Consider the following 26756-nt stretch of genomic DNA (forward strand, 5'->3'; position numbering starts at 1 on the left):
ATTAATCTAACCCAATCCAAATAGGAGTTGTTGGCCCAATTTATTCCTGCAGTCCAACTATTTTCTAACTATATCCTTCAAATGCTTTCACATATGAAAATGTTCTTAAATATGAAATGTGAGACTGTAAAAAGATGAATTATGGCTAAACTTCTTCCCCAACATTTTTCTCTGCATGGAGCTTTTAATGGAGTAGCTTTGAAACACATAAGCCCTTATCTGCAGCAATACAATTCAACCCTTTACATCCTTGGTAGATGCAGATTTGATGAAGTCTTAAGAGAAAGTAGAAAGAGACAGACCTTTTGCCAAATCTATTGTTATGTCCCCAGATGAATTAGAGAAGGATATGTTGCCTGTGGTCTTTCTTATATTCTTTTCATCACTCCCCTTCTGGAGTGGTTTCTGGTCAATTCTCTACCTCTGGTACACTTAGGCCAGCATTAGGGTTGCCAGGTTGAAAAATGGAAATAACTACTGTACTTTTATTGGTTGTGTAGAAAAGGAAATTTCAGCAGGTGTTACTTGTCATACAACCTGTTAACAAGCAGAAGTGATCCTTATTTTTCACTCTGGCAACGCTAGCAAGCATCCCATTGGTGGCATATACAAGCTGCTTACATTTGCCATAAAGCAAGAAACTGGGCAAGCCTGAGAGGATCCAGCCAATCACAGCTCCCCTTCTCAGGACCTTTAAAGGAGAGGCTTGTATGTAGATCCAAGAGTATGGGAACTTGGCTTCCAATGGGATTAATTAATGGCCTTAAATATGTAAGTTATATTTGTAAATAGGGTTTTATTGCTAACAGTTTTAGATAATCAGGTTGCTATAAGGAATTTATCAGGTTTTAATCTGTTTTAATTTTTACTTTGTATGTTCTGATTATATTGTTAGCCACTTTGAATCTCACTTTGGTGTGGGAGAAAAGTGGGGTAAAAATTGACTCAAATAAAATAATATAAATGTAAAAGTGTTTTAGTTAGAGCAGTTGGAGACAGAGTGAAGGCCACTTAGAAAGAAAGGAATTGCTGAATAAGGTTTTGGAGTGGGATGTGAAAGAGTTCAGAGTCATGTTTAACTTTATTATTATTTAATACATTTTACTGGGGTTTTTTCCAACTGTGTCTGTTTTCATTTAAGAATATAAAAGGAGAACCAGTCATATTTTACCATGTTAAACCCACTGATCAACACAGCCACCTATCCAGTATAGAGGCTATCTTGAGACCCAAGTGATCAAGGGAGAGATCCTAAGGATAAAAGGGCAATGTGAGTGGCAGTTGAGGGGTTTGAATTGCAGGGACAGCACTGATAGTGGTTCTATCACACGAGCCACTTTCCTGCTCTCCACCACCTACACAATGGTCACTCTGAAGCAAAATCAAGAGTTTTTGGGGTGGTAACTGGGGAGTCTATGGAACTCTTACGTTACACTGAGCAGTGTACGATCTTGGCTATTGCATGTAGCTCAGGTTTTGTGCATTTCTCTTGCTTTCACGAGTTATCCCCAAGGACTCAAATCTGTTCTTCCTCGTGCAGTATTATATTTGTATTTTTCTTCTTTCTATTTTGGTAATCTTGTCAACAATGTTGTGACACACATTAAATAAATTTTGCAAATTATTGTTGACATTGTATCAATTTAGCTTGGCACATCAGCATTCTTTCAATTTTGTTTACAAAGGCTTTATCATATTAAAGTAAGGATTTTTAAAAATCTGCTTAGCTGCCAGGTTATGTTGTGTTACCATTAATATTCCTATTTATTTCCTGAGGTCCAGCCATTTCCTCACTGGTATGGAATTCACAGGGAGTGTCTGGCCTCTTTTATACTTAAATCCCTCAATGAAGTGAGATGTTTTGTCTTGGCCTGTTAAGCTACTAATTATTTTCCTTTGTTTCCATTTTTGAAATTGGTTTATTTTCAACTTACTCTAGAAGAAGTGAAATACATGGTTGCCTTGGCCAAATAATGGTGAATTCATAGCATTGCTATGGAGGATGAATTGCTAGGAGGATAAACAAAACAAAACAAAATAAAACTGTCTATAAAATCATAGTAACATTATAGTTAGAATTACAGTTCTGATAAAAGCAGAGTACCAAACATTATTTAGTGTAGTGTAGCTATAGTTTCATATATTTCCTTATAGAGCCAACATGATATGATGCGTTGAGTGTTGGACCAGGACTCCTGATGGCCAAATCCGGGCTCAAGCTATGGAAACCAATTGGATTACTTTGCTTAAGACACCCCCTCTCTCCCTCAGATAAATAGCAAAATCCTTCTGAACAAAACTTGCCAAGAAAACCCTGTGGTAACTTCACCTTAGTGCCACCATAACTCAGAACAGACTTGAAGGCACCCAACAGCAAAACTTTACAATGCAAGTACTGGTAGCTTTGTTTTCATAATGAATGCTATTGTTTGTAATATAACAACTTAAGCGAGCAAAGCAAACTTGCTGAAAATAAATATATTAAAATTGCTGTAGGCATCAAGTTGAAAACATTGAAAATAAAATATTTTTTCTCCTTGGTTTTGTTTTGTTACTCTTGATAGCTGTTGTTATGGTACTAGTGAAACTCTTTTTATTATAGTCCCAGATCTTCAAAACTTGTACTTCTATATGTTTTTAAATACTGGATAGTGAAGAAACTATACAAGATATGGCTACCAAAGTAGTGTCAAAATAATTAAGTATGAAAATACTTTGGGAAAATGATTGGTATAATGTACTTCAAAAATCAATGTCAGTTTTGATCCGGCTTCAGTCCGCTGTTGTGCCTGCTGAGTGACATTATTGGATGTTGTCCCGGTTGTGGCATGTATTCACAACATTACTAGGTTAACATTATTAACGAATAGTGTTATAGGCTACTGTGTAGCTGATTAATATCAAAATAACCAATCAGTTTGGGTATAGGAAGCTCAACTTGATTTTTTTTGTTTCAAGTGAACAATATTTTTTTAAAAACAACATATTTTTAGGCTTACTAACGCTAGGGAAATACTTTAACCAGCGTTTTCTTTTCCCCCATTAAACATGCTAATTGATATATATATGCAAATTTCCATGTAATGGCTCTAACAAGCATGATGAAAAACTTTAATTGCCACATAATGATGGATTTTCAGTACATGTCAACATGGAGCAAAAGAACAAGCAGTGCTATGCAAAAGTGAGGTATAATTTCCTCTTTTATTCTGTTCCTTTCTATACAACACAGAACTTGCTTTTTTGACACATTATCTATCTAGACAGTAGAACGATGCTGTGAAGCTTATTCAGCGCTGTGTTCACCGACTACATAAATAGCATTGTTCATTCTGCTGTCAGATTTATATGCTATTACTATAGGAAAATACCCATTCCTCGTTTACCAGATTTGCTGTTTCAAACACTTCTGTCATTCATGGAGAGTATATAAATGCATAGAAACTCAGTTTATTTGATAACATCCTAGTTAGTGTTGTCTTGGCTTTTTAATTGACATTCCTATATCACTGGTAGGGAATGAGTATTCCCCCTGTAAAGGTTTTGCAGAGGGAAGTAGACATGTGCTGCAAAGAGGCATATAATTCCAGCCAGTTCTAAACATACATGGAAGAGCATAGGGCTAGAGTTATGGCGTGCACTTGACTTGTGTAGAGTGGAACCTATTAAACGTGCCACTAAATTTAAACATTTTTGTTGAAGGGACTGAGATGCAAACTAATCAGAAATGGAACAGCATTTTAGGTTAAACAGGGTAGAACCTCAACCCAGAAAAATTTAAAAAGTTTTAGGGCCAAGAAAGTGCTTGAAGCAGAAAGATAGACATTGAGCTTTAAGACATGCCACACAATCCATTTCATAGACAGCAAGTAAATGCTCGTAATAAAGCTCTATATGGCTTAAATCAAAGCTGTTTCCCAGATCATTTCTCCCTAAATGAACCTTCCTAGGCTCAGAGAGCCTCAGGAGAGACCCTTCTCGCAATCCTGCCATTATTGCAAGAATGGTTTGTGGGTGGTTTGTGGGCAGGCAAGAGAGGGCTTTCTCAGTGGTTGCCTCTAGATTCTGGAACTTCCTCATTATTCTTCTAACAGCACGCCAAAACTCTTGTATCTAAACTAAAATGAGGTAGAGATATTATTTATTTATTTTATAGTTGTACCAGCATATATACCTGGCATTGGGAACACTACCTACCTACTTTCTCCCTTCTCTCACTCTGAGAGGACCTACCTCACAATGTCTCCATAGCAATGGTGGGCAGGATGTCTTTGTGGCTCTTTCCTGCCTTCCCTTCATACATGCCACTTTTCTTTCTCAGTAACATCACAAAGGGCCACTTTACCTAGCAACAGCCTTTGTGGTACAAACAGACAGACAAATATACATACTGTATTTTGACTTCTGTATGGAGAGATTTTAATGGAATTGTGTCCCCACTGCTGCATCTTTTCCCTTACTACAGAAAATCTATTAAGGAAAGGAAGAGTAGAATAGTACTGCTTGCTGTCTTGTGGAAGAATGTGTGTAACGAACATACTGTTGAAAAAGCTATCTCTTGGGAAGGGAGAAGTTCTGTTCAGAATGCCCTTCCTTCCTCTTTCCTTTGAGTGCTGTAATTTGCATGCCTGAAATCTCTTGCATAGAACTGAACTGTATTTTGTGTCGCTGGAATCTGTTGCACATCGGCTAGTACATCTGTCACCACCCATTTTGCTTTTGGCCCTATTTACTCTATCAGCCACACTTAATTCCCTCATCCCACCCAGACTATAAAACGTTTTCCCACCTGTGTTTTCGATATATTTTTGATTTCATATACTGCAACCTGTGAGCTCTCTGACTTAATTGTTTCCTGGAACAAGATTTCTTCAGTTAGTCCACTTCAATTAGGTGTTTAATTAATAGATTACATTGACATCAGCAGCACTTATTTCCAGTATGTGACTTGGGTTCTGGTGGTAAATCTGTAAAGTTGCAACAATCTCGTTTTGTGCTACTGATTTGTGTTACCCTGCCTTGATGGTGTAATGTTGCCATATTCTAACACCTGAAAGTCATGTAGTATATCTATACATATAATAAAGGTGAAAGTTTGTATGTGGAGGACAAAAGTGCGGCGGTGTGGCGGTGTATGTGCCAGCATTATGATTGGCCAGCCTGAAAGTTCCAACATTCGGATTGGCTGCCGCAGTGGTGCTATTTGCATATGGTCTCTGATTGGCCAGCTTCAATAGGAGTCCCTGGTGGAGAAAAGAGTTCATGGCAGAAACGGGGACATGAGAAGGAAATTTGCATATGGTCTCTGATTGGCCAGCCTCAATTCCAAGATTCCGAGATGACTAAGAGAGGAAAGGAAAAGGCCAGAGGGGGCTGAGTCAGACAATTACCAATACAGACTACACTTGGCACACAGAGCCTGCAAGACCAACTCGACATCCTACTGCAACCATGGATGATGAGACTTGCAGTACCATCACTCACATTCTGAGACCGCTGTTAACCTCTTCCAATGACTGAACAACACCAAACTTGGCACATAGGCCTCTCATGACCCACTTTACGCCTGGTGTGGTTTGGCGGGGGATGGACCATGGATTATGGGACTTGCAGTACCTTTGCTCAATTCTTGAGACCACTGCAACCCTCATCCAATTACCGATAAAGACCAAACTTGGCACACTGAGTCTCCATGACCCACTCTACATCCTGGTGCGGCTTGGAGGAGGATGCACCATGGATGATGGGACTTGTAATACCTGCACTCCCTTCCTAAACCATTATAACTGCCAACAATGATGGATCAGGACCACAATTTACACAGAGAGCCCGCATAACCCACTCTACATCCTGGTGCGGTTTGGAAGAATTTGACAATGGATAATGGGACTTGCAGTCACTTCACTCACATCCTGAGACCACTGAGACCCTTGCCAATGACTGATCAAGACCAAACTTGGCACACAGAGTCCCCATGACCCACTCTACATCCTGGTGTACTTTCGAGGAGGACAGACCATGGATGATAGGACTTCAAGTACCTCCACTCTCTTCCCAAGACTGCTGCAACCCTCATCTAATGTCCGAACAAAACCAAACTTGGCACACAGAGCCCCCATGACCCACTCTACATCCTACTGCGGTTTGAAGTAGGGCATACCATGGATGATGGGACTTGAAGTACCTCTACTCGCTTTCCGAGACTGCTGCGACCCTCAACAATGACTGAACAACACCAAACTTGGCACATAGACCTCTCATGACCCACTTTACGTCTGGTGTGGTTTGGCGGGGGATGGACCATGGATTATGGGACTTGCAGTACCTTTGCTCAATTCTTGAGACCACTGCAACCATCATCCAATTTCCGGTAAGGACCAAACTTGGCACACCGGGTCTCCATGATGCACTCTACATCCTGGTGCGGTTTGGAGGATGATGCACCATGGACGATGGGACTTGCAGTTCCTTCACTCACTTAGTGAAACTACTGAGACCCTCATCCAATGACTGATGAAGACCAAACTTGGCACACAGAACCCCCATGGCCAACTCAACATTCTGGTGAGGTTTGGGGGAGAACAGACTATGGATGATGAGATTTCAAGTACCTCCACACACTTCCCAAGACTGCTGCAACCCTCATCTAATGACCAATCAAGACCAAACTTGGCACACAGAGCCCTCATGAGAGACACTACATCCTGGTGCTGTTTGGAGGAGGATGGACAATGGATGATGGGACTTGCAGTACCTTCACTCACTTCCTGAAACCACAGTGACATTCATCCAAATACCAATAAAGACCAAACTTGGCACAGAGAGCCCCCATGGCCAACTCAACATTCTGATGATGTTTGAGGGAGACTATGGATGATGGGACTTGCAGTACCTTAACTCACTTTCTGAGACTGCTGTGACTCTCATCCAATGAATGATCAAGACCAAACTTAGCACACAGAGCCCCCATGACCCTCTCTCCATCCTGGTGCAGTTTGGAAGATGATGGACCACAGATGATGGGACTCACAGTACCTTCACTAACTTCCTGAGACCACTGCGTGCCATATAAATAACTGATAAACACCAACCTTGATATACATTTTCTTTCTCTAATAACCCGGGCAGCGCCGGGTCCCCAAGCTAGTATATATATATTTCTAAGTGGAATTGAACTTATAGAAAAGTACAACGACCAGGTAGGGGATGGCGTGAATACATTGGAATGTATTTTAATTATGTTTATTACGTATTAATTTTTAATTCAGGATATTTTAAGGTACTGTGGAGGTGCGATCTTTAAGCTGCCTCGAGTCCCCCTCGGGGTAGAGAAAGGTGGGATATAAATAAGATAAACAAATAAATAAATATTTGAGTTTTGAAATTGCCTACATTGCATTTGAATTGATCCAGTTGTGAAATTGACTACAGCATAGATTGAGTATTCCAAGATGACATAATGGCACTTAGCAGTCTGATCCTTATTTGTTTACTTGGAAATAAAATTTGCCTATAGGCATTTCTTACAATAGAGGCTTTGCAGAGTAGTGCAGTAGAAGACAGTGAAAATCAGGTCAGCATCCTGTCTGGGTTATGAAACACTCTCCAATGAAATCAATGGAACTTCACAGTATTTCTGTAACCATATATATTCAAAAGCAAACACTCTCACCCTGTATGCTTAATTTTTAAAATGCCTACAGACATAAACATGTACACATACAAAAATCACATTGTTAAAACAGAATCATATATGGAAGGACACAGGCCTAGAGTTATGGGACAGGATTGACTTCCTAATTTCATGGTGTCAGGAGACCTATGTTTGGCAACCACTGAGGGTTGAGAGAAGAGTAATAATAGCGTATTTACTCAACTATAATGTGCACCTTTTGGGCTAAATTATGTTGCCAAAATCAGCATGTGCATTCCAGTCACATAATACAGTAAAGCAAAATGGGAAACCGCTTCAGGAGCACTCAGGCAGGACTTGGGAGGCAAAGAGGAAGCTGGGGGAAGAGAGAGGCTGGGAGATGGCTTGGGAGACGTTGAGGGTGGCGCGAGCGAGTGAGAAGCCGGGAGATGGCTTGGGAGGCAGGGAGGAAGCCCAGGTGGCAAGTGGGCAAGAGAGAGAAGCTGCAGCAGGTGCCAAGCCCAGTTTCACAAGAGTAGACAACATTTACAAGACTGTCTGCCTTTGGGCTGCCTCCACGTCAGGGAGAGAAGGTATGAGGCAGCAATTAATGGGCAACTTTATCCCCCAATAAATGTACAACAACACTGAGCTTTCAGATAGATGTGCTATTACTCACCAGCAGATGATCCCATATGGTTTGTTTTGGTCTGTGTCTTATTGGCCAGGGAAGGAGAAATTGCAAGCAGAACATTTTATTACCAGAATATTGGTAGTACCAAGCAAGCACTAAGATGCACCTGTAAGAATATATATAAACCTAACCTTTTTGGAAGAGCTATAGAATCCTGGGCCAGATTCTATGTAATTGACAAACTATTCATCCCATGAAGAATTTTCTCCAAATGTATAGCTGAAATCTTCTACCCGTAACTTAAGATCATTAAATCTCATCAAGTTTCTTGTCTAAGATGGGCGGGGAGGGGAGGACAGTTCAAGCAAAGGGCATAGCTACTGTAGGCAAGCAAATACTAAGACGTACAGGTGGTATCGACTTGTACTGGGTAGGCCATGATACGATGAGTCTGCTCAGAAGCCTGTGGCAGTTTTGTGTAGACTTTGTGAAGTTGCCCTAGACCTCTGTGCAAGTGTGAATTGCAAAGTGTTTTCACAGTGTGAACTGTGCCCTCCCTCCTCAGTCATCCATGGTAATTGTAGCCAGGAAACAAAAAGGCCCTTTCTTCCAGCACTTGGTAATTCTTTTGTGGTTACGTCCAAAAATAGCAGCATGCATGCAAAGCATCTGCCCACACTAGATTTGGCTGTGAGAATTAGGAGCCAGTTTTTTTGTTTCTCTGTCTTAAGAAAGGCCAGATAATAAAATGTGATAAATAAAATCAGACAAATTAGGCTTGAATATACTTCTTTGATTCCAGGAATTTCATTTTATTATTATTATTGCAGGCACAGTTGTAAAAGATTGGGTACAAAATAGAATAAATAACAAGCTGGGTGTGGATGTCATTGAAGAGGATGGGTATCAGAAGAGAGAATTCCAGTTGTTAAAGGAGCAGAAGGTCAACTGCCTGAGATGATGATTATTACTATAGAGAAGCTGTCCTTGTACAGAAGTATTGCAGGTGGCAGGCAGGACAGAGGTTTTTTCTAACAAGAACAGAAAAAATCCCATTTTCCTTCTTCCTATCTGTGTTCAGACTTTGCTTCAGGCAGATGGAATCTATAATAGAAAAATTAAAGTTGAGGTGTAAAAATGAGTACAGCAACCGCAATGTGTTCTGAATCTTGTCTGATACATGTCAAGAATTAGAATTAAATTTTTAAAAAATGAAATGAAAACTTGTGATGAAATGCTTCATATAGGTTTTATATCAGCCTGACATTTTTACAAATCACCCTTTTTGGAAATGATATATGAAATGGACAAGTTTCATTGTGGCTTCACTGTGAAAAAGGATAAAGACTGAAACCAGTGACCACAATATAATTTCAGATCAGCTGTTAATGACAATAGTCAATACTTGCACTGATATGACTTAGTTGGATCTTGAAAAGGTGTGATTTGATGCTTTAAATATTAAATCATGTTTCTGGTGTCTCAAGATAACACCTTGTCATTGACTTACTTTAAAAAAAACCAAAGCATACATTTGTAATTGTTTTAATAGGGTTTAATAGGTCTCATTGGTGGGTATTCAAGACATTTCTAGAAATTGTAGAGCTCTTCCATTTCAGAGCAGTTTCATAACAGTTTATTCTGCGGTATTTTAAGTATCAAGGAAATTATGTCATCGGCTTTCATTATATCATTGTGCTTTTGCAATGACGTTCTGCAATGGCATGGAAAGTGGGTCTCTTGTCTGTTGATTGCCCCAGGCACTGCCAGGCCATCAAATGCTAATCAAGGTGGTCAGTTGAAACATTCACACCTAGCTCCAGCAGACAAGAGTCCTTTGTCTCACCCTGGTCATTCCACAGATATATAAACCCTTTTTCCTAGTTCCAACAGACCTCACTACCTCTGAGGATGCTTGCCATAGATGCAGGCGAAACGTCAGGAGAAAATGCCTCTAACATGGCCATATAGCCTGAAAAAACTTACAACAACCCAGTGATTCCGGCCATGAAAGCCTTCGACAAAACATTAAGCTGTGGTAGTTAACTTGCCCTGAAATACATGGTTATAAAAATTGTACTGGATTGTGTATGGTAGATCCAGTCTAATGATCTGAGATGAACTTTGAAATAGCAATTAACTGTAAAATCATAGAGTTGGAAGAGACATCGCGGACCATCCAGTCAAGTCTGAGGGCCCCTGCTCTACGTATCAGCACCTGTACCCAAGAAAGGAAATATTGTGTAACTATTTGTTGTTGTTGTTGTTTTATTGTGTGGTTTTTAATCTGTATTTTGTGCTTCACTCTTGTAAGCAGCCCCAAGTTCGGGGAGATGGTGGCAGGGTATAAGAATAAAATTATTGTTATTGTTATTATTATTATAAACATGATGAAGACCACAGAGATACGACAGAAATGAGGAAAGGAATGCTCCAAGGAACTGTGTTTTGTTACTCATTTTACATTAACAATTTCACTTTGCTTCGCGTCTGACTTTCTTTTCCCAACGTAAGTGTCAGGGACCAGGTAATAGCAGAGAAACAGTGCTTCTAGTAAAGCTTATCCTTGTAATACTGAGAACGCAATGCAGCCAGAAACATAAGTGGAAGAGGTCCGCTTTCTTCATAAAAAGATAAGGCCCATGCTTTAAAAAAAATCTCAAGAGCCCCTGAGATAACATTCATATAAGAGTGAACTAAATCTAGCCTGATTATGGGAAGCGAGTTCAGAATGTGAAGCAATTTATCCCTACCAAACATGTTCCCTTTGAAACGGCAAATTAGATGTGCAGCAGGATTTGGTCACACTTCAAAGAATAATATGCAGAACTGGAGATCCATCTGTTTTCTCTTCCACTGAGGCTCCTGTGTGTTAAATAGGCTTTCGATGACTTCAAAGCTTGTTTGAAGTCCTCATTGTGCATAACTCAAGCACAAAAACCAAGGATTCCTTAACAACATTAGCATCTGATATTTTCTGTTAGTTTTAATCGGAAAGGAAAAACAATTTGTTCTTCCTTCTTATTGTTCTGTTTTCTTTTTACCTGTTCTAGCTACGACAGTGAAGGGCGGCTAACTAATGTCACATTTCCAACGGGAGTGGTCACCAACCTACATGGGGAAATGGAAAGGGCAATTACAGTTGACATTGAATCATCTAGCAGAGAGGAAGATGTCAGCATCACTTCAAACTTATCATCAATTGATTCTTTCTACACAATGGTCCAAGGTACAGTAACCAGATTGAATAGATTTTTTTTTCTGTGGTGAATAAAAGGATTAAAACCCGATTGTAATCCACATATGATATCATCCAATTTCTTACGTATTAAATGGAATATCAGCATGGAAAAATATTATAACTCATTATTAAACATAGTTAGGAAAGTGGGTTAGCTATATTTAGGGTGTGTAATTAACCTTACTTATGTAACTGACCCAAATATTTTCATTGGTATCTACAACCAACTGCAAATGAAGCATTAAATTTATTCATTCACCTTGATCAAAAACCTTTGTATCAAGCTCCTATCCATGCAGGAATTACCTCTAGTGCAGTGAATGCAGAAGCACACAGAAATGTTCCAATAATAACTGTTCTTACTTCCAGCAAATATATCAGCCAGGTAGTAATGCTGAGAGGCCACATGAAAGCTGAAGAATTCAAAATGCCTAGCAGAGTGTAAAAAGCAACAGAAAAACTGACTTGATTTCTATTACGGTTCATCTTTGTAAGAAGCCAGAGCTTTCAATGTATACGGCCTTTTTGTTACATTTCAGATCAGTTAAGAAATAACTACCAAATTGGATATGATGGATCCCTCAGAATCATCTATGCCAGTGGCCTTGACACACATTACCAGACAGAGCCACATGTTTTAGCTGGCACAGCCAATCCAACTGTAGCCAAAAGAAACATGACTCTTCCGGGAGAAAATGGGCAGAATTTAGTGGAATGGCGGTTCCGGAAAGAACAAGCCCAAGGCAAAGTCAATGTGTTTGGCCGGAAGCTCAGAGTGAGTAATACTTTTAATTCACTCCTATTTGAAGATGGTCTACAGAAGAAACAGCATGAGCTTGCATGGGTTAAATATGATTATTTTCCTTTGGCAAATGTTTTGAAATCAGAAGTGGAATGGTCTTTGGTATTTAAAACATAAGGACAGATTTCAGAGATAAGGCAGCATCTTGATAGAGGACATTCTCTCTTAGATTTAACATTTGTGTGTTGATCTGTGTATTTAAAAAAATGCATGGAGCTTGTACTCTTCGGCCAAAGTTAATGTTAAAGGCAATAACATAGCGCTTAGGAATTAATTTCCTTCCCAAGCACTCATGTTCTTTGTTGTTATTGTTATAGTGTACCATTATTTTATATGTGATGCATTAAAAATTTTGCCTTAAGACATAATGTCTATTTCATTATGAAACGGTGGTATAGGACAGGCATCCTCAAACTGTGGCCTCCAGCTGTTTGAGCCTTCAACTCCCAGAATCCCTGACAATTGAATACGCTCATTAGGAGCTTCTGGGAGTTGGAGGCCCAAACAGCTGGAGAGACACAGTTTGAGGATGCCTGGTATAAGATAAGCTGGTCTTTTCTGAAGTCATCCATGCTTTTACTCTATAACACATATGGGTGGAAAAGGGAGCTGAGAAGCCTGTAAGAGTTCGTAGAGCAGCATTTTTCAACCTGGGGGTCGGGACTCCTCGGGGGGTCGCGAGGGGGTGTCAGAGGGGTCGCCAAAGACCATCAGAAAACATATTATTTTCTGTTGGTCATGGGGGTTCTGTGAGCGAAGTTTGGTCCAATTCTATTGTTGCTGGGGTTCAGAATACTATTTGATTGTAGGTGAACTATAAATCCCAGCAACTACAACTCTCAGATGTCAAGGTCTATTATCCACCAGTGTTCACATTTGGGTATATTGAGTATCCGTGCCAAGTTTGGTCCATATCCATCATTGTTTGAATCTACAGTGCTCTCTGGATATAGGCAAACTACAACTCCAAAACTCAAGATCAATGCCCACCAAACCCTTCCAGTATTTTCTGTTGGTCATGGGAGTTCTGTGTGCCAAGTTTGGTTCAATGCCATCATGATTGTAGGTGAACTATCAATTCCAGCAACTACAACTCCCAAATTACAAAATCAACCCCCCCCCCCCCCCCCAATCTTCACCAATAGTCAAATTTGGGCATATTACGTATTTGTGCCAAATTTGGCCCAGTGAATGAAAATACATCCTGCATATCAGATGTTTACATTACAATTCATAACAGTAGAAAAATTACAGTTATGAAGTAGCAACGAAAATAATTTTATGGTTGGGGGTCACCACAACACGAGGAACTGTATTCAGGGGTCACAGCATTAGGAAGGTTGAGAACCACTCTCATAGGGTATAACTAGAGGTGCATCTAGACTGTGGAATTAATGCATTTAAACTCTGCTTTAACTGCCTTGGTTTATGGAATCCAGCCCTGATTTATGGAATTGTAGTTTGGTAAGGATCCAGCACCCTTTGACAGAGAAGACCTAGTTAAACTACAGTTCCCATGATCCCATGGCATCGAGCCATGGCAATCGTCATGTGGTGTCAAACTGCATTAATTCTATAGTGTAGATGCACCCCATGACTAGTGTATCCACAGAAGCATACACTTCCAGGCACACATACCCTGCAACCTTTGCAGAGGAGTGGAAGAGTAGGGGGAAATTGATTGGCCTAAGAAGGCAAAATCCCTTTTTCAGCGGGATTTATTCTCAGATGAATTATAAGACTATAGTCTAAACAACAGGGCTCTGTTGCATTTTTCTTTACTTTCCTTTGAAACACTGGAAACAAATGATGCTTGGACCAAAGGATTCTGGAAGCATACTGTGAATGAGCGGTCTCAGATGTAATTTCAATTTAATTACCTACTGGCACTCAAACAACTACCTAATGAAAATCCACATACTATACGTTCTCAGTTAAATGTCCTGTGAGCATCTAGAAAACACTGAACTCTTAATTATTCTGTACTGCCTTACACATTAACAAATAATATATTTTTTATTTATGGATCATTCCCATGGTAGGTGTCTTTGATTATCTAATATTGTAAATCTTCTGACTTAAAGGCTGCAAATTCTTCTAATACATTCAAGATCTGTTGAAAAAGAATATTACTAATATTTTTCCAAATAAGAGATGTACTCCTAGAAGAAGATTAATCTTACACTGTTCCAGTAAAGGCAGTTATATTAATGTCTGTCCCATATAGTTCAGGCCAGTGGATTATAGTAGTCAAACATCGTGTTTTCCACAACAAGGAATGAGTCGCCTTTGCAAAGCCCACAAATAATGCCTGAACACAATAGCCTTTCTTCCTGTTGCTCCCCAGCAACTTGTATTTAAAAGGATTATTCCTCTGAATCTGAATCTGAAGTAGCATACATTTGCCATGCATAACCGTCACAGATAGTCTTGTCCTTCATACATTTTTCTTAATCCCTTTTAGAGCTGCCTAAACTAGTAGCAATCTCATAGCACAAATTAATTACTGTAATCCATTTTACGCCACTTTAATGTATACATTCCCACTGTCTTCTGGCTTACGTTTAAAGTGTGGGATACTAATTAGACCTTTTTAGCTTTTTGTTTTTTTGTGTCAGGAGCGACTTGAGAAACTGCAAGTCACTTCTGGTGTGAGAGAATAGGATGTCTGCAAGGATGTTGCCCAGGGGATCCCTTGATGTTTGATGTTTTGCCATCCTTGTGGGAGGCTTCTCTCATGTCCCCGCATGGAGAGCTGGAGCTGACAGAGGGAGCTCAACCTTCTCTCCCCAGATTCAAACCACTGACTTGTCAGTCAGCAGTCCTGCTGGCACAAGGGTTTAACACATTGTGCCATCGGGGCTAATAATAGTTCAATAGTACTAATAATGAACAAACCATAGCGGTGAAGCGGGTTAAATCACTGAGCTGCAGAACTTGCTGGTCAGAAGGTTAGTGGTTTGAATCCACGGACAGGGTGAACTCCGGTTGTTAGCCCCAGCTTCTTCTAACAGCAGTTCGAAAACATGCAAATGTGAGTAGATCAATAGGTACCGCTTCAGCGGGAAGGTAATGGCATTCTATTCAGTCATGCTGGCCACATGACCCAGGAGGCGTCTACAGACAACACTGGCTCTTCGGCTTAGAAATGGAGATGACCACCAGCCCCCAGAGTTGGCCATGACTAGGCTTAAGGTCCAGGGGAATCCTTTATCTTTAGTACTAATAATGGACATTTTAGGATGTAGGAAAAGAATACAGAACATCCAACCGACTAGGTGAGGTTGGACTCCCAACAGATGTTGTCTACAGCAAGGGATCAGAAATTATGGGACTTCCACCTCAAATACATCTGGTTATTCATCTCAGATCTAGGAGCTTATCTGTATAACTGCAGTGCAGGTCAGAAACTGTCATAGATCTGTGATTCTAAATATATTTATTTAGAAGTAAATACCATATGCATTCATTTTTGTTGAGGGCAAGTTTTGGGGCCTACATTATGGAATTTGAAGTGATGCTCGGATCAGTTGTGAATCATTCTGTGGGGAAATCACCAATGCCAACTCAAGAGTCAAGGTGCCATCATTTCCCTGCCCAAGTATTAAAAAGGCCAAAAGCAACACCTTGGTGGAAAGCATAAAGGAGGTTGGTCCTCCTTTAGGTTTCCTGGGACAGAGTTTCTGCTTTTTGCCACGCTTCTTAGTTCCTTTTTTTTGATAAGAATTAAGATGCAGTACTCACACTGACCTATGGATAAGTCGATCCAGGTTTTTTAGGTCAATTTTTTTTACTAAAAGTTTTCATCTTATATATGAGTATATAGGGTACTGTTATTATAGGAGCCCCCGGTGGTGCAATAGGTTAAACCCTTGTTCTGGCAGGACTGCTGACCAAAAGATTGGCGGTTCAAATCTGGGAGCTGTGTGAGCTCCTGTCTGTCAACTCCAGCTTCCCATGTGGGGACATGAGAGATGCCTCTCACAGGATGGTAAAACATCTGGGTGTCCCCTGAGCAACGTCCTTGCAGACAGCCAATTTTCTCACACCAGAAGTGACTTGCAATTTCTCAAGTCGCTCCTGACACGAAAAAAATTAAATAGTCCTTACAATTTTTTCCTAACCTTCAATTAATTCCAAATTCTTATAGGCATTTAGAATCCTGCCCATATATTTATAGGATTGTTCTAGTAACTATATTTATGGTTGATGAGAGATTTCTTTTTTCTTATCATGGGCTATTGTTTTTCTTGACCACACTTTTATTTACTTACTGTTACTAAATGCCGCAGTTCTTCTTTGAATTTTGTCACCTTCTAAAGACTTCAACTGGCTATGTCTGAATTTTTTTCCAAGTGGACAATACAGAACGGCAGTTTTTAAGCAACAGTTTTTGTTTTCTCTCCTCTTCTCCCATCATTAGACAAGACCAGCTTTGGATGCAACATTCATGATCCTGTATTTGGAGCATCATATCAATACCTAATGGGACCATGTTATATTTATAAATAATATCTTGTAGCATGCAGGGTCTGTTTCAAAACCTCAGCTTATTTGGCAGTAGCAGATCTCTTCCCCCCCCCCCCCCCCCCCCGGACCTTTGTGGTTTTCTTAAGAGATTCAACTGGAACTAGTTTGCAAAAATTGAACTGCATTTTACAGTCAGCCCAAGATGTTATGTTCCTCTTGACTGTTTGCTTTACATGGCCTTGGCTACCATATAATTATGGGTTTTTATTTCTATATCTGCCCGTTTTAAAAAAAAGAAAATTCCCTAAAAACAAAACTTTGATGTAAAGCAAAAGGTTATAGCTAGAGCTTTAAGCCACAAGGAAAGTCTATACCTCAGATTAACTGCACCTCTACAAACATGGGCATATTGATTAATACTTCCTGTACCTTAACTTCTGCCCCTTTAAACATTAGCTCCATTTGAGTCTCTAAAGAGGAAAAAAATCCATTTTAAAGGCTATGAGGAAATACTCCGAAAAAACAAAGCAGTTCAGACCACAGCGACACATCCAGAAGTAAGAAATCAGGCTTCATGTTTCTTCTTGGACTTCCACCCCAAGTAAAGAGGCATATCTTCAGCCTCTGATACTATGAACCATTGCAATTTGACAATGGTTCAAGCAACAGTGCTTATTTCACAACTGAAGGAAGTGTGATTAATTGACCTGCCAAAGTGCAGTGTTTATGTACAGGATGGTCAAATATTTAGCATAGATTTCACTAGCTGAACATGAATTTCCTTTCTGAGAAAATGATGGATGAGAATTTTCAAAGCAACCATGTCTCATTGTGCACTTTTGTGTGCTGTTTAGACCATATTTACAAGTAGATGGAATACAATATATTAGGCTTACTAAGGATTTTAAACAAGACATATCAGATGCATTGGACTCGTAAAGATAGTGCAGCTGGGGTTAAAACTACATTACATATCTGCTAGTTGTAGATTGTGACCCTATCAAAACCCATGTTTTATTCAAGATTTTCCATACGTCTAATGATGTGTTACATAGAGACTAAGATAGGTACAGCAGAGTCTTGCTTATCCAACATAAATGGGCTGGCAGAACGTTGGATAAGCTAAAATGTTGGATAATAAGGAGAGATTAAGGAAAACGTCAAATTACGTTATGATTTTACAAATTAAGTACTAAAACATCATGTTTTACAACAAAATGTCAGAAAAAGCAGTTCAATACACGGTAACATTATGTAGAAATTATTATATTTACAAATTTAGCATCAAAACATCGCAATGTATTGAAAACATTGACTATTGTTTTTCTGGGCAGCAATGTGCAGTGGGCCTCTCCGGGTGCCCATTGGGAGGGGCAAGACGCAGCCGGTGCAGGCTGGACGCTGTGCCAGATGGGAAAGTCTATGCCAGCCATGCCTCGCCCCTCCCAGCAGGGACTCGGCATGCATAGAGATGCACTGTGCATTGCTGCCTAGAGAAACAGCTTTGGATCTGGGCTGGAGTCAGGCTGCGTTGGATAAAGCAGAACGTTGGATGAGCAAAGGCTGGATAAGCGAGACTCTATTGTAGTTGAATTTAATTAAGTTAAATATGTTTTGAGTTAGCATAATGGACAGAGAAAACTGTGATCTGAATTTCCTTGCTGATGGGTTTTCCTGCAACTTTTTATTTAAACCTGTGGAGGAGATTGCCTCTTTGGGAAATTTTAGGTGAAAGTGACACGCTGATACTCATTTAGGAAAATCAGTCAGACAGTACCAATTAGCTTTGTTTTCATGGCAGGTTAACATCTCTGTTAAGAATGATTAGCTGTCTTGAAGGGAAGGAGGAAGTTGTTTAAAAGCTTTTTTTTCTGGCTGCAAGCAGTGAAGTTCAAAGAACCGCGAGGCATCAGAAATAATCAGAACAAACTTTTCATTTAGAAAGTAGTAATATATCATGTACTGGATGCAATGCTGTGTAATTTACTATTACAAGTCCTATCAAATCATAATTTATATAGTTACTGTTAATAATAAACATTCTTGAATAGGAATGCTTTTTGCTTATAAAATGGTCCTATAATGGCCTAATGATCAATTTCAATTAGTTACATCTTGTCTGTATTTGCTAGCCTTACATCTTCTTTTAATAATTCTATCTTTTGATAATTCTATATCTCTTTAGTATCCTTCATAAATCTTACTGATTACTATCAAGGTTATCAATGTATGTGTTGTTATACTATATTAACATTTAACTAAACTTCAGAAGATTTAATTGAAAAAGTCTTGAGTAAATGCCAGTACATCTTTATTTAATGAAACCTTTTAAAATGGTGATTAATCCAATACCTGGCACTCATATTAAGAAGTTGCTAAATTAATTTGCTGACAAAGGAAATCCATCATTGTGTATGGTATTCAAACAATGTTTTCTAGACAGTGTCTCATACTGGGAGATCATAATAAATGTCTCATGGTTATATATATATATATGTATGTATGTATATGTATATGTTACACACACACACACACACATACATACATACATACATACACACAATCTTATAATATTTTGTTGTCTTCTTTGCTCCATAAAAGGTTAATGGTAGGAACCTCCTTTCGGTTGATTTTGATCGGACCACAAAAACGGAGAAAATCTATGACGACCACCGTAAATTCCTGTTGAGGATTGCCTACGACACATCAGGACACCCAGCTCTCTGGTTCCCGAGCAGCAAGCTTATGGCTGTCAATGTTACATATTCATCTACAGGTCAAATTGGCAGCATCCAGCGAGGCACCACTAGTGAAAAAGTAGATTATGATGGCCAAGGAAGGATTGTTTCCAGAGTATTTGCTGATGGCAAAACATGGAGTTACACATATCTTGAGAAGGTAAAGGGCAATATTGAGAATGGGTGTCTTCATGTTGCAATAAGATTTATGAACTAGTGTTGCGTGTAAAAGGTTAAAACTCATATATTGCCTCATGAAATGTACCAGTTGGGACTGGAAGTACAAAGATCCGTACGTGTAAAAGGCATACAGTTCCAAAATATGTGCTACTTTTGAAATCACTAAAATGAAAGGTCATTTGAGCAATGTCTTTCCAGTTACTTCAGAGAAATGTAGCACATTTTCTTTTCTCGAGCTTGCTCCAAATATTGTGTATTTGTATGTAGTGTTTTAAAAAACAAAAATTATGGTCAAATGGCTTCCAGTACAAATAAAACAATAAAATTTAGCATCCACTTCAGGGAAACAAAAGGGTGCAACATTCTCCTTGCCTGGTTACAAAAGGAAATCTGAAGACATGGAGAATGGACAAGTGTTGGTGCCAAATAAAACCCATAAAAAAAAGAATTCCAAACCTGTCACACCTCACATACAAAAAACCTATCTTCTCTAAAGCTCCGGCTCCCTGATGTTATCCAAATTCTGTAGCTACATTGTATCTTATACTGGCAAGATAGACTTGCTGTAAATGTTTACTCTCCCGATCATACACAGAGAACTAGCTATGAGTATTGTATGGAGCTTTCCTCACCAGCCTTGCTAATTTCTGTTGCTTGCTACAGTTTTCCTGTACCAAAAGGGAGGGTGTGGTACCATCCTATAGCAGCACAGGCCTCAATCTTGCGCTCTACTTATGCAGCCCAGCACTAAGTAGTGCATATCTCAGACTTAAAATTGAGAAGAATATCATATTTTGGTCCTATAACAAGTTTTGCCAAGTGATGAAACATCCCATCATCAATGTCCTTCCAGGTGGGGGGCAGTGGCAGGATATGCTTGAGTTGAGAACAGCTAGTGACTCATAGTGCCTTGTGTCAGTAATGTAAAGTTTTTGCAAAAGAAGTCATTTTCTGGCTGATTAACTCTGCAAAGTTTGATGTTAAATAACGAACCAATTGCTTTGCCCAGCTGACAAATAAATGTAGAAGAGGAGCTTTAGGAATCTTCAGGCTAGTAAACTTCCCGCTAAATTATCTCTAATTACAGGAGTAAAATTGTCTCTTCCATATGTTGTTCCCTTCTTGAGTTATTGGCTTTAAGACAGCATCACTTTTGCCGGTATTAAACATGACTTATCCAAATCCATTGACAATCTGCTGTTTGGCTGTGTGTTCTTTACAAAAGAATGACTCCATCACAACAAGTAGCGCATTAGGAATCTGGAGCCACTAATTACAGAACCTCTTACAATTAAGTATCCAAATAAATTAGGCTGAGAATAATTACCAATATGTAAGGTCAAGGATAATTCAATTGAAATGATAATGATTTACACAGAAAGAACACTGCTATCATACAGTGGTTTGGGCACTTGATAAAAAAATATTTTTTTTCTTTTCAGTCTATGGTCCTCTTACTACATAGCCAGCGGCAGTACATCTTCGAATATGATTTACTTGATCGGCTTTCAGCAGTAACCATGCCCAGTGTTGCTCGCCACACTATGCAGACTATTCGTTCAATTGGCTACTATCGAAATATCTACAATCCCCCTGAAAGCAATGCCTCTGTCATCATGGACTACAATGAGGAAGGGCAGCTGCTACAAACTGCTTTCTTGGGTACAAGCCGAAGAGTTTTATTCAAATACAGAAGGCAGACCAGGCTTTCGGAAATTCTGTATGATAGCACAAGAGTCAGTTTTACTTATGATGAGACAGCAGGAGTTTTGAAAACAGTGAACCTCCAGAGTGATGGTTTTATCTGCACCATTAGATACAGGCAAATTGGTCCATTGATTGACAGGCAGATTTTCCGCTTTAGTGAGGATGGAATGGTAAATGCCCGATTTGACTACAGTTATGACAATAGCTTCAGAGTGACTAGCATGCAAGGTGTTATCAATGAAACACCATTGCCTATTGATCTTTACCAGTTTGATGACATCTCTGGAAAAGTTGAACAGTTTGGAAAATTTGGGGTCATCTATTACGATATTAACCAGATCATTTCCACAGCTGTCATGACTTACACCAAACATTTTGATGCCCATGGCCGCATAAAGGAAATTCAGTATGAAATATTCAGATCGCTTATGTACTGGATTACGATTCAGTATGACAACATGGGAAGAGTGACTAAAAGAGAGATAAAAATAGGCCCATTTGCTAACACAACCAAGTATGCTTATGAATATGATGTTGATGGCCAGTTACAGACAGTTTACCTAAATGAGAAAATAATGTGGCGATATAACTATGATTTAAATGGCAATCTCCACTTGCTCAATCCAAGTAATAGTGCTCGCCTAACACCCCTTCGATATGATCTGAGAGACAGAATCACTCGACTAGGTGATGTTCAGTACCGATTAGATGAAGACGGATTCTTGCGACAGAGGGGAACGGAGATCTTTGAATACAGCTCAAAGGGACTGCTTACTAGAGTTTATAGCAAAGGCAGTGGGTGGACAGTGATATACCGTTACGATGGACTTGGAAGACGGGTTTCCAGTAAAACCAGTCTAGGGCAGCACATGCAGTTTTTTTATGCTGACCTCACATATCCAACAAGGATAACTCATGTGTACAACCATTCAAGTTCTGAAATCACCTCTCTGTACTATGATTTACAAGGACACCTATTTGCTATGGAAATCAGCAGTGGAGATGAATTCTACATTGCCTCAGACAACACTGGCACACCACTCGCTGTTTTTAGCAGCAACGGTCTGATGCTCAAGCAGATTCAGTACACAGCATATGGGGAAATCTATTTTGACTCCAATCTTGACTTCCAGTTGGTGATAGGCTTTCATGGAGGACTTTATGATCCATTAACCAAACTAATTCATTTTGGCCAAAGAGATTATGATATACTGGCAGGCCGTTGGACTACGCCTGACATAGAAATCTGGAAAAAAATTGGGAAGGATCCAGCTCCTTTTAATCTGTACATGTTCAGAAATAACAACCCAGCCAGCAGAATACATGATGTGAAAGATTATATTACAGGTAAATACACATTTCAAAAATTTATGTACATTTAACTGACTTTTCTATGTGCTCATAAACCACCTTTTTAACAAATTGCATTGTACATGTCACTTTGGAATCACAGTAGATATTTAACAGCAGTGCATGCTGCATAAAATGAGGAGCATATGCCAGTAAAGCAAATTAAAGATTACCATGCGTATTCTAGTTTTTTCCACTCCATGAGGAACTAAAAACAGGATTGTGCAAAACAAGCAGGATTATACAAATATGTACAGCTTTATAGCTATTAGTGGAGATTATGAGGGTGTTGTTTCAGTAGCAATGATAGAGAAAATAAACAGATCAGTGCATTTTCTATTAATGGTTTGAAAGTACCAAGTGACATCATCTCCTATATCACTAATAGCCCTTAGGTTAAATATAATCAGATATCTTTATGATGGCTCCTGTTCTTTCTCTCTGGAGAATTTTATAACTCAAGGGATAGAGAATAGAAGAATTACCGAAAGGAAGATATAATTTTGATGCTTCTATGCCTGACTAGACAGTTACCATGGAAACAGTTTATAAACCTGTAAATATATTGACTATTATGGATGGTATTATGCCAGACGGCAACGTTATCTAGAGCTTGATATGGTTCCTTCCTCGCATGTAGCACTTCAGTTGATTATTTAGGTATAGGAAAGCTTTCCAAACCTATGCCTAGCAATATAAAAAATACAGTGCTGTCACTCTCATTTGCTGTTTATAATTCTGTCCTTATCTGTGTATTAAACAGGAAATGGTGCTCCTTCATCCTTATGTTTCTCTCATTTTTTTGTGCCTTAAAGGAGAGTGCTCAAACCAAAAATATCACTGCCAATGTGCTTGCCTTGTGGTTTGGCAAAATGCATTTTAATACCAAGGCTGCTTCCTAGTCGCAACATTATTCTATTTAGTGTAACCATTATCTGTTGATAAAAATATTTGTTGTGGATAGCTTTATTCTTCTATTCTTGTTTGCCATTAGTATTTTCCTTTAGCTGAATTGTTAGCTCTAGCGTCAGGGACTTCCCAAGGTTTCCAATTCAGGAATGCAAACCAAAATCAGATTGCAGTGATCTTGGAAACAGAAATCACATATGCTTCTCTAGAGGCTAAAACATGCCCCAGTGGGGTCCAAATTGCAAGAAAAATGCATCTAAACATTAGGAAGAATTTCCACCTGAATGCTTTACACCTTAACAAAGTTACATTGAAAATTCTGGCATAACCCTGCCCCCCACAAACACTACTTAGTGGTAAGCTGCTGCTGGGATCGTCAGGGATCTGTTCCCCTGTCGATCTAGAGAAGCAGCGGACTGACATCTTTACCCCCATCCCTTGAGCAGTCAGTCTCTGGTACAACAGACATAAAAAAATACTCCTGTTGCAAATCCTCTGCGTATGCAGGGAATGTCATGGAGCTACTTCCCCAGTGACAGGGGAACGGGCTCTTGTTGATCACAGCGGCTGCTTACTGATAAGTGGGGTTTAGGGGACTTCCCAGTCCTAACATAGCTCCTGTAATCATAGATCCCTATGTATTCATGGAAAATACATTGTAACACATAATCGTAAAGTAATATATTTCCTATCGCCCAACAGAATTTCAGCCTTCTTCTTTAGAGTTGTTTGATATTGACTTGGAGAGTGGTAGATTATGTCTTCTCTAGAGATCTTTAAGCAAGAGTTGGATGGACATCTTTTGAGAGTACTTCTGCTGTAGATTCCTGCATGACTAGACAGTGCTTGCAGTCCCTTCCAGCTCTGTAACAATTATATGATTCTATGATTTGGCTTCCAGTCCAAAGGAGGGAATGCAGTTGAGGTTAATAACAGATACTCATAGATAGAGTGTTTTGTTTTTGCCACCAATATTTTTAATTACAAGTTCAAAGTACTATCCAATTATGTATGTGTAAATAAAATCTCTTCAGACTTGCTTCAGAAAAAAAGCAGGATAGAATATGATGTTTCTCAATCTCTCTTTTTATATTTGCTTTGTAGATGTTAACAGCTGGCTGGTAACATTTGGTTTCCATCTGCACAATGCCATCCCAGGATTCCCTGTGCCCAAATTTGATTTAACAGAGCCCTCCTATGAACTTGTGAAGAGTCAGCAGTGGGATGATGTACCGGTAAGGAAAAAAAAAGATTAAAAATGAAACTATTACAGAATAGAATAAAGAACAGTGTTCCATTTGAGCACTATAATCCTCAAAGGCTTACATGACATTTAAGGGGAAAAATGTAAAATGTCCATTGTAAAGATGTTCTAACTTTATCTTTTTCTGAACGATACCCATAGTTTAGATGCTAATTCTGCTCTTTTTGTGCATTTACTAAAGATTACATCTGCATTTTAACATATCGTAGTTTGCTTTCCATAGTGCAGTCTAAAAAGAGAAGGGTGAGAGTTGGGGTGGGGGACTAATCAATAAATAATAGTACTTTGAAATCCTCTTTTGGAATTGTAACTTTCCCTGTTTGAAACTATGGAGATTGGATTTATAGCAGTTCCCTGCCTCAAGGCAGAAAGTGAACACTGTAATAAAAAATAGACTGTGAAATAAACAGAAGAACAGGTGATATAAATTATGCATACCAAGCACCAGTACAATTTTACTTCTCTTTAATATTAACCATGTTTTATATGTGAAGATAAAATATTGAATGTGAAATTACCTCAGGTAAAACCCATTACATTACATAGAGCCAAAACTCTAGGTGCTTATGAAATTCCTTGGTTTTAAAAAATGTACCGCAGAACAGAAATTTGTAGCTGGTTTAAATGACAGGCAAAAATGAATGGAATCTAAAATAGAAAAGTAATAATCTGCTATTTAAGAAAATAGTGATTATAAATCTTAACCTATTCAGGGATCAAAGGGCTATATGTGCCACCAAGTTTTCAGTTAACAGGAAGGAATAAGAAACGTTGAACAGTTATGTTTATTCTAAAGAGACTCGCTAACTTATCTACTGGTTAAAAATATAGGGGCAAGATGGTTTTACAGGTTACATTTGCCAAGAAGCCACTATTAGTATCAACTTCCTAAACTGTATTTTCACAGGAGGAACCATGTTCACACGCCCATTTCATCAGTGTGAACTTCCCCTCACTCACACAGGCTCCACACTCACAGAAGAGCAGGAAAAATACTGTTTCCTCATTCCCCAATCTATAGCTTAACTCACAAAAATGTTATTCTTGCGTTAATGTGTACAGAAAAATCATCAAAGTTTCCCTTACCAGTTGGATCTATCAACTAGGGGGCTACTGGTGGTTGTGTTTGAGCTGAAGGATTACCAAGACATTCAAATATTCTTAAATAGGGACAGACACAGTATTATTGATAAGGTTTCATATATACCATGTGGTTATAGACACTTATTATTATATCAGTGGTTCCCAACCTGTGGTCTCCAAGAACTACAATATGGTGCGCGGTCTCACCATTACTACACTATCGCAACAAAAGCGAATGGTCTCACAAAACCCTCTTATATTGCAGAGGTAATGGGAATGTCAGGGGGGGAGAGGCTGACTACTTATGAAAGGAATGACAACAAGCCTCCTGACTGCTGCTGCTTCTCCTCCTCCCTCCCCCTGAGCGGAGCCGTTCCATGTGGCACCTGGAAATGGGGGCACTTCATTTTTAGGCCTGTTCCTGGGGTTATTTGGGTTGATGATTCAGAAAAATGCATTGGATATACCACATCAGCTGTAGGTTTTCTATGTGCAAGCAGATGGTGACTACTGGATGGCATATATTCTGTATCAGAAACTAGAGCTGACGTGGTCTATCCAATGCAATTTTCTGAATCAGTACCCCAAATAACCAGACTGAATCTAAAGTTGACCAAAAACTGATTCATAACCCTTTTGGTACAAACCCTAACCTGGATCAAAGTGGTCCCTGATATTAAAAAAAGGTTGGGAATGACAGTGTTATATAAAATATAATATAAAAACAGAAAATATAAAACAAACA

At 39.1% G+C, this 26756-nt stretch overlaps 1 protein-coding gene across 18 annotated transcripts in view; it reads left to right on the top strand.

Moving 5' to 3' along the window:
- Positions 1–26756, top strand: part of TENM3 (teneurin transmembrane protein 3) — a 1604633-nt gene that overhangs the window by 1574345 nt on the left and 3532 nt on the right. For all 18 annotated transcript variants that reach the window (XM_060778662.2, XM_060778660.2, XM_060778663.2 and 15 more), the window contains 5 exons: positions 11321–11496; positions 12048–12283; positions 19382–19678; positions 21141–22752; positions 24769–24899. In XM_060778662.2, the coding sequence (XP_060634645.1) occupies positions 11321–11496; positions 12048–12283; positions 19382–19678; positions 21141–22752; positions 24769–24899 (2452 nt within the window). The remainder of the gene's footprint in view (positions 1–11320; positions 11497–12047; positions 12284–19381; positions 19679–21140; positions 22753–24768; positions 24900–26756) is intronic.

The sequence above is a fragment of the Anolis sagrei genome, chromosome 5 (genome assembly GCF_037176765.1).
Source record: "Anolis sagrei isolate rAnoSag1 chromosome 5, rAnoSag1.mat, whole genome shotgun sequence".
NCBI lineage: Eukaryota > Metazoa > Chordata > Lepidosauria > Squamata > Dactyloidae > Anolis > Anolis sagrei.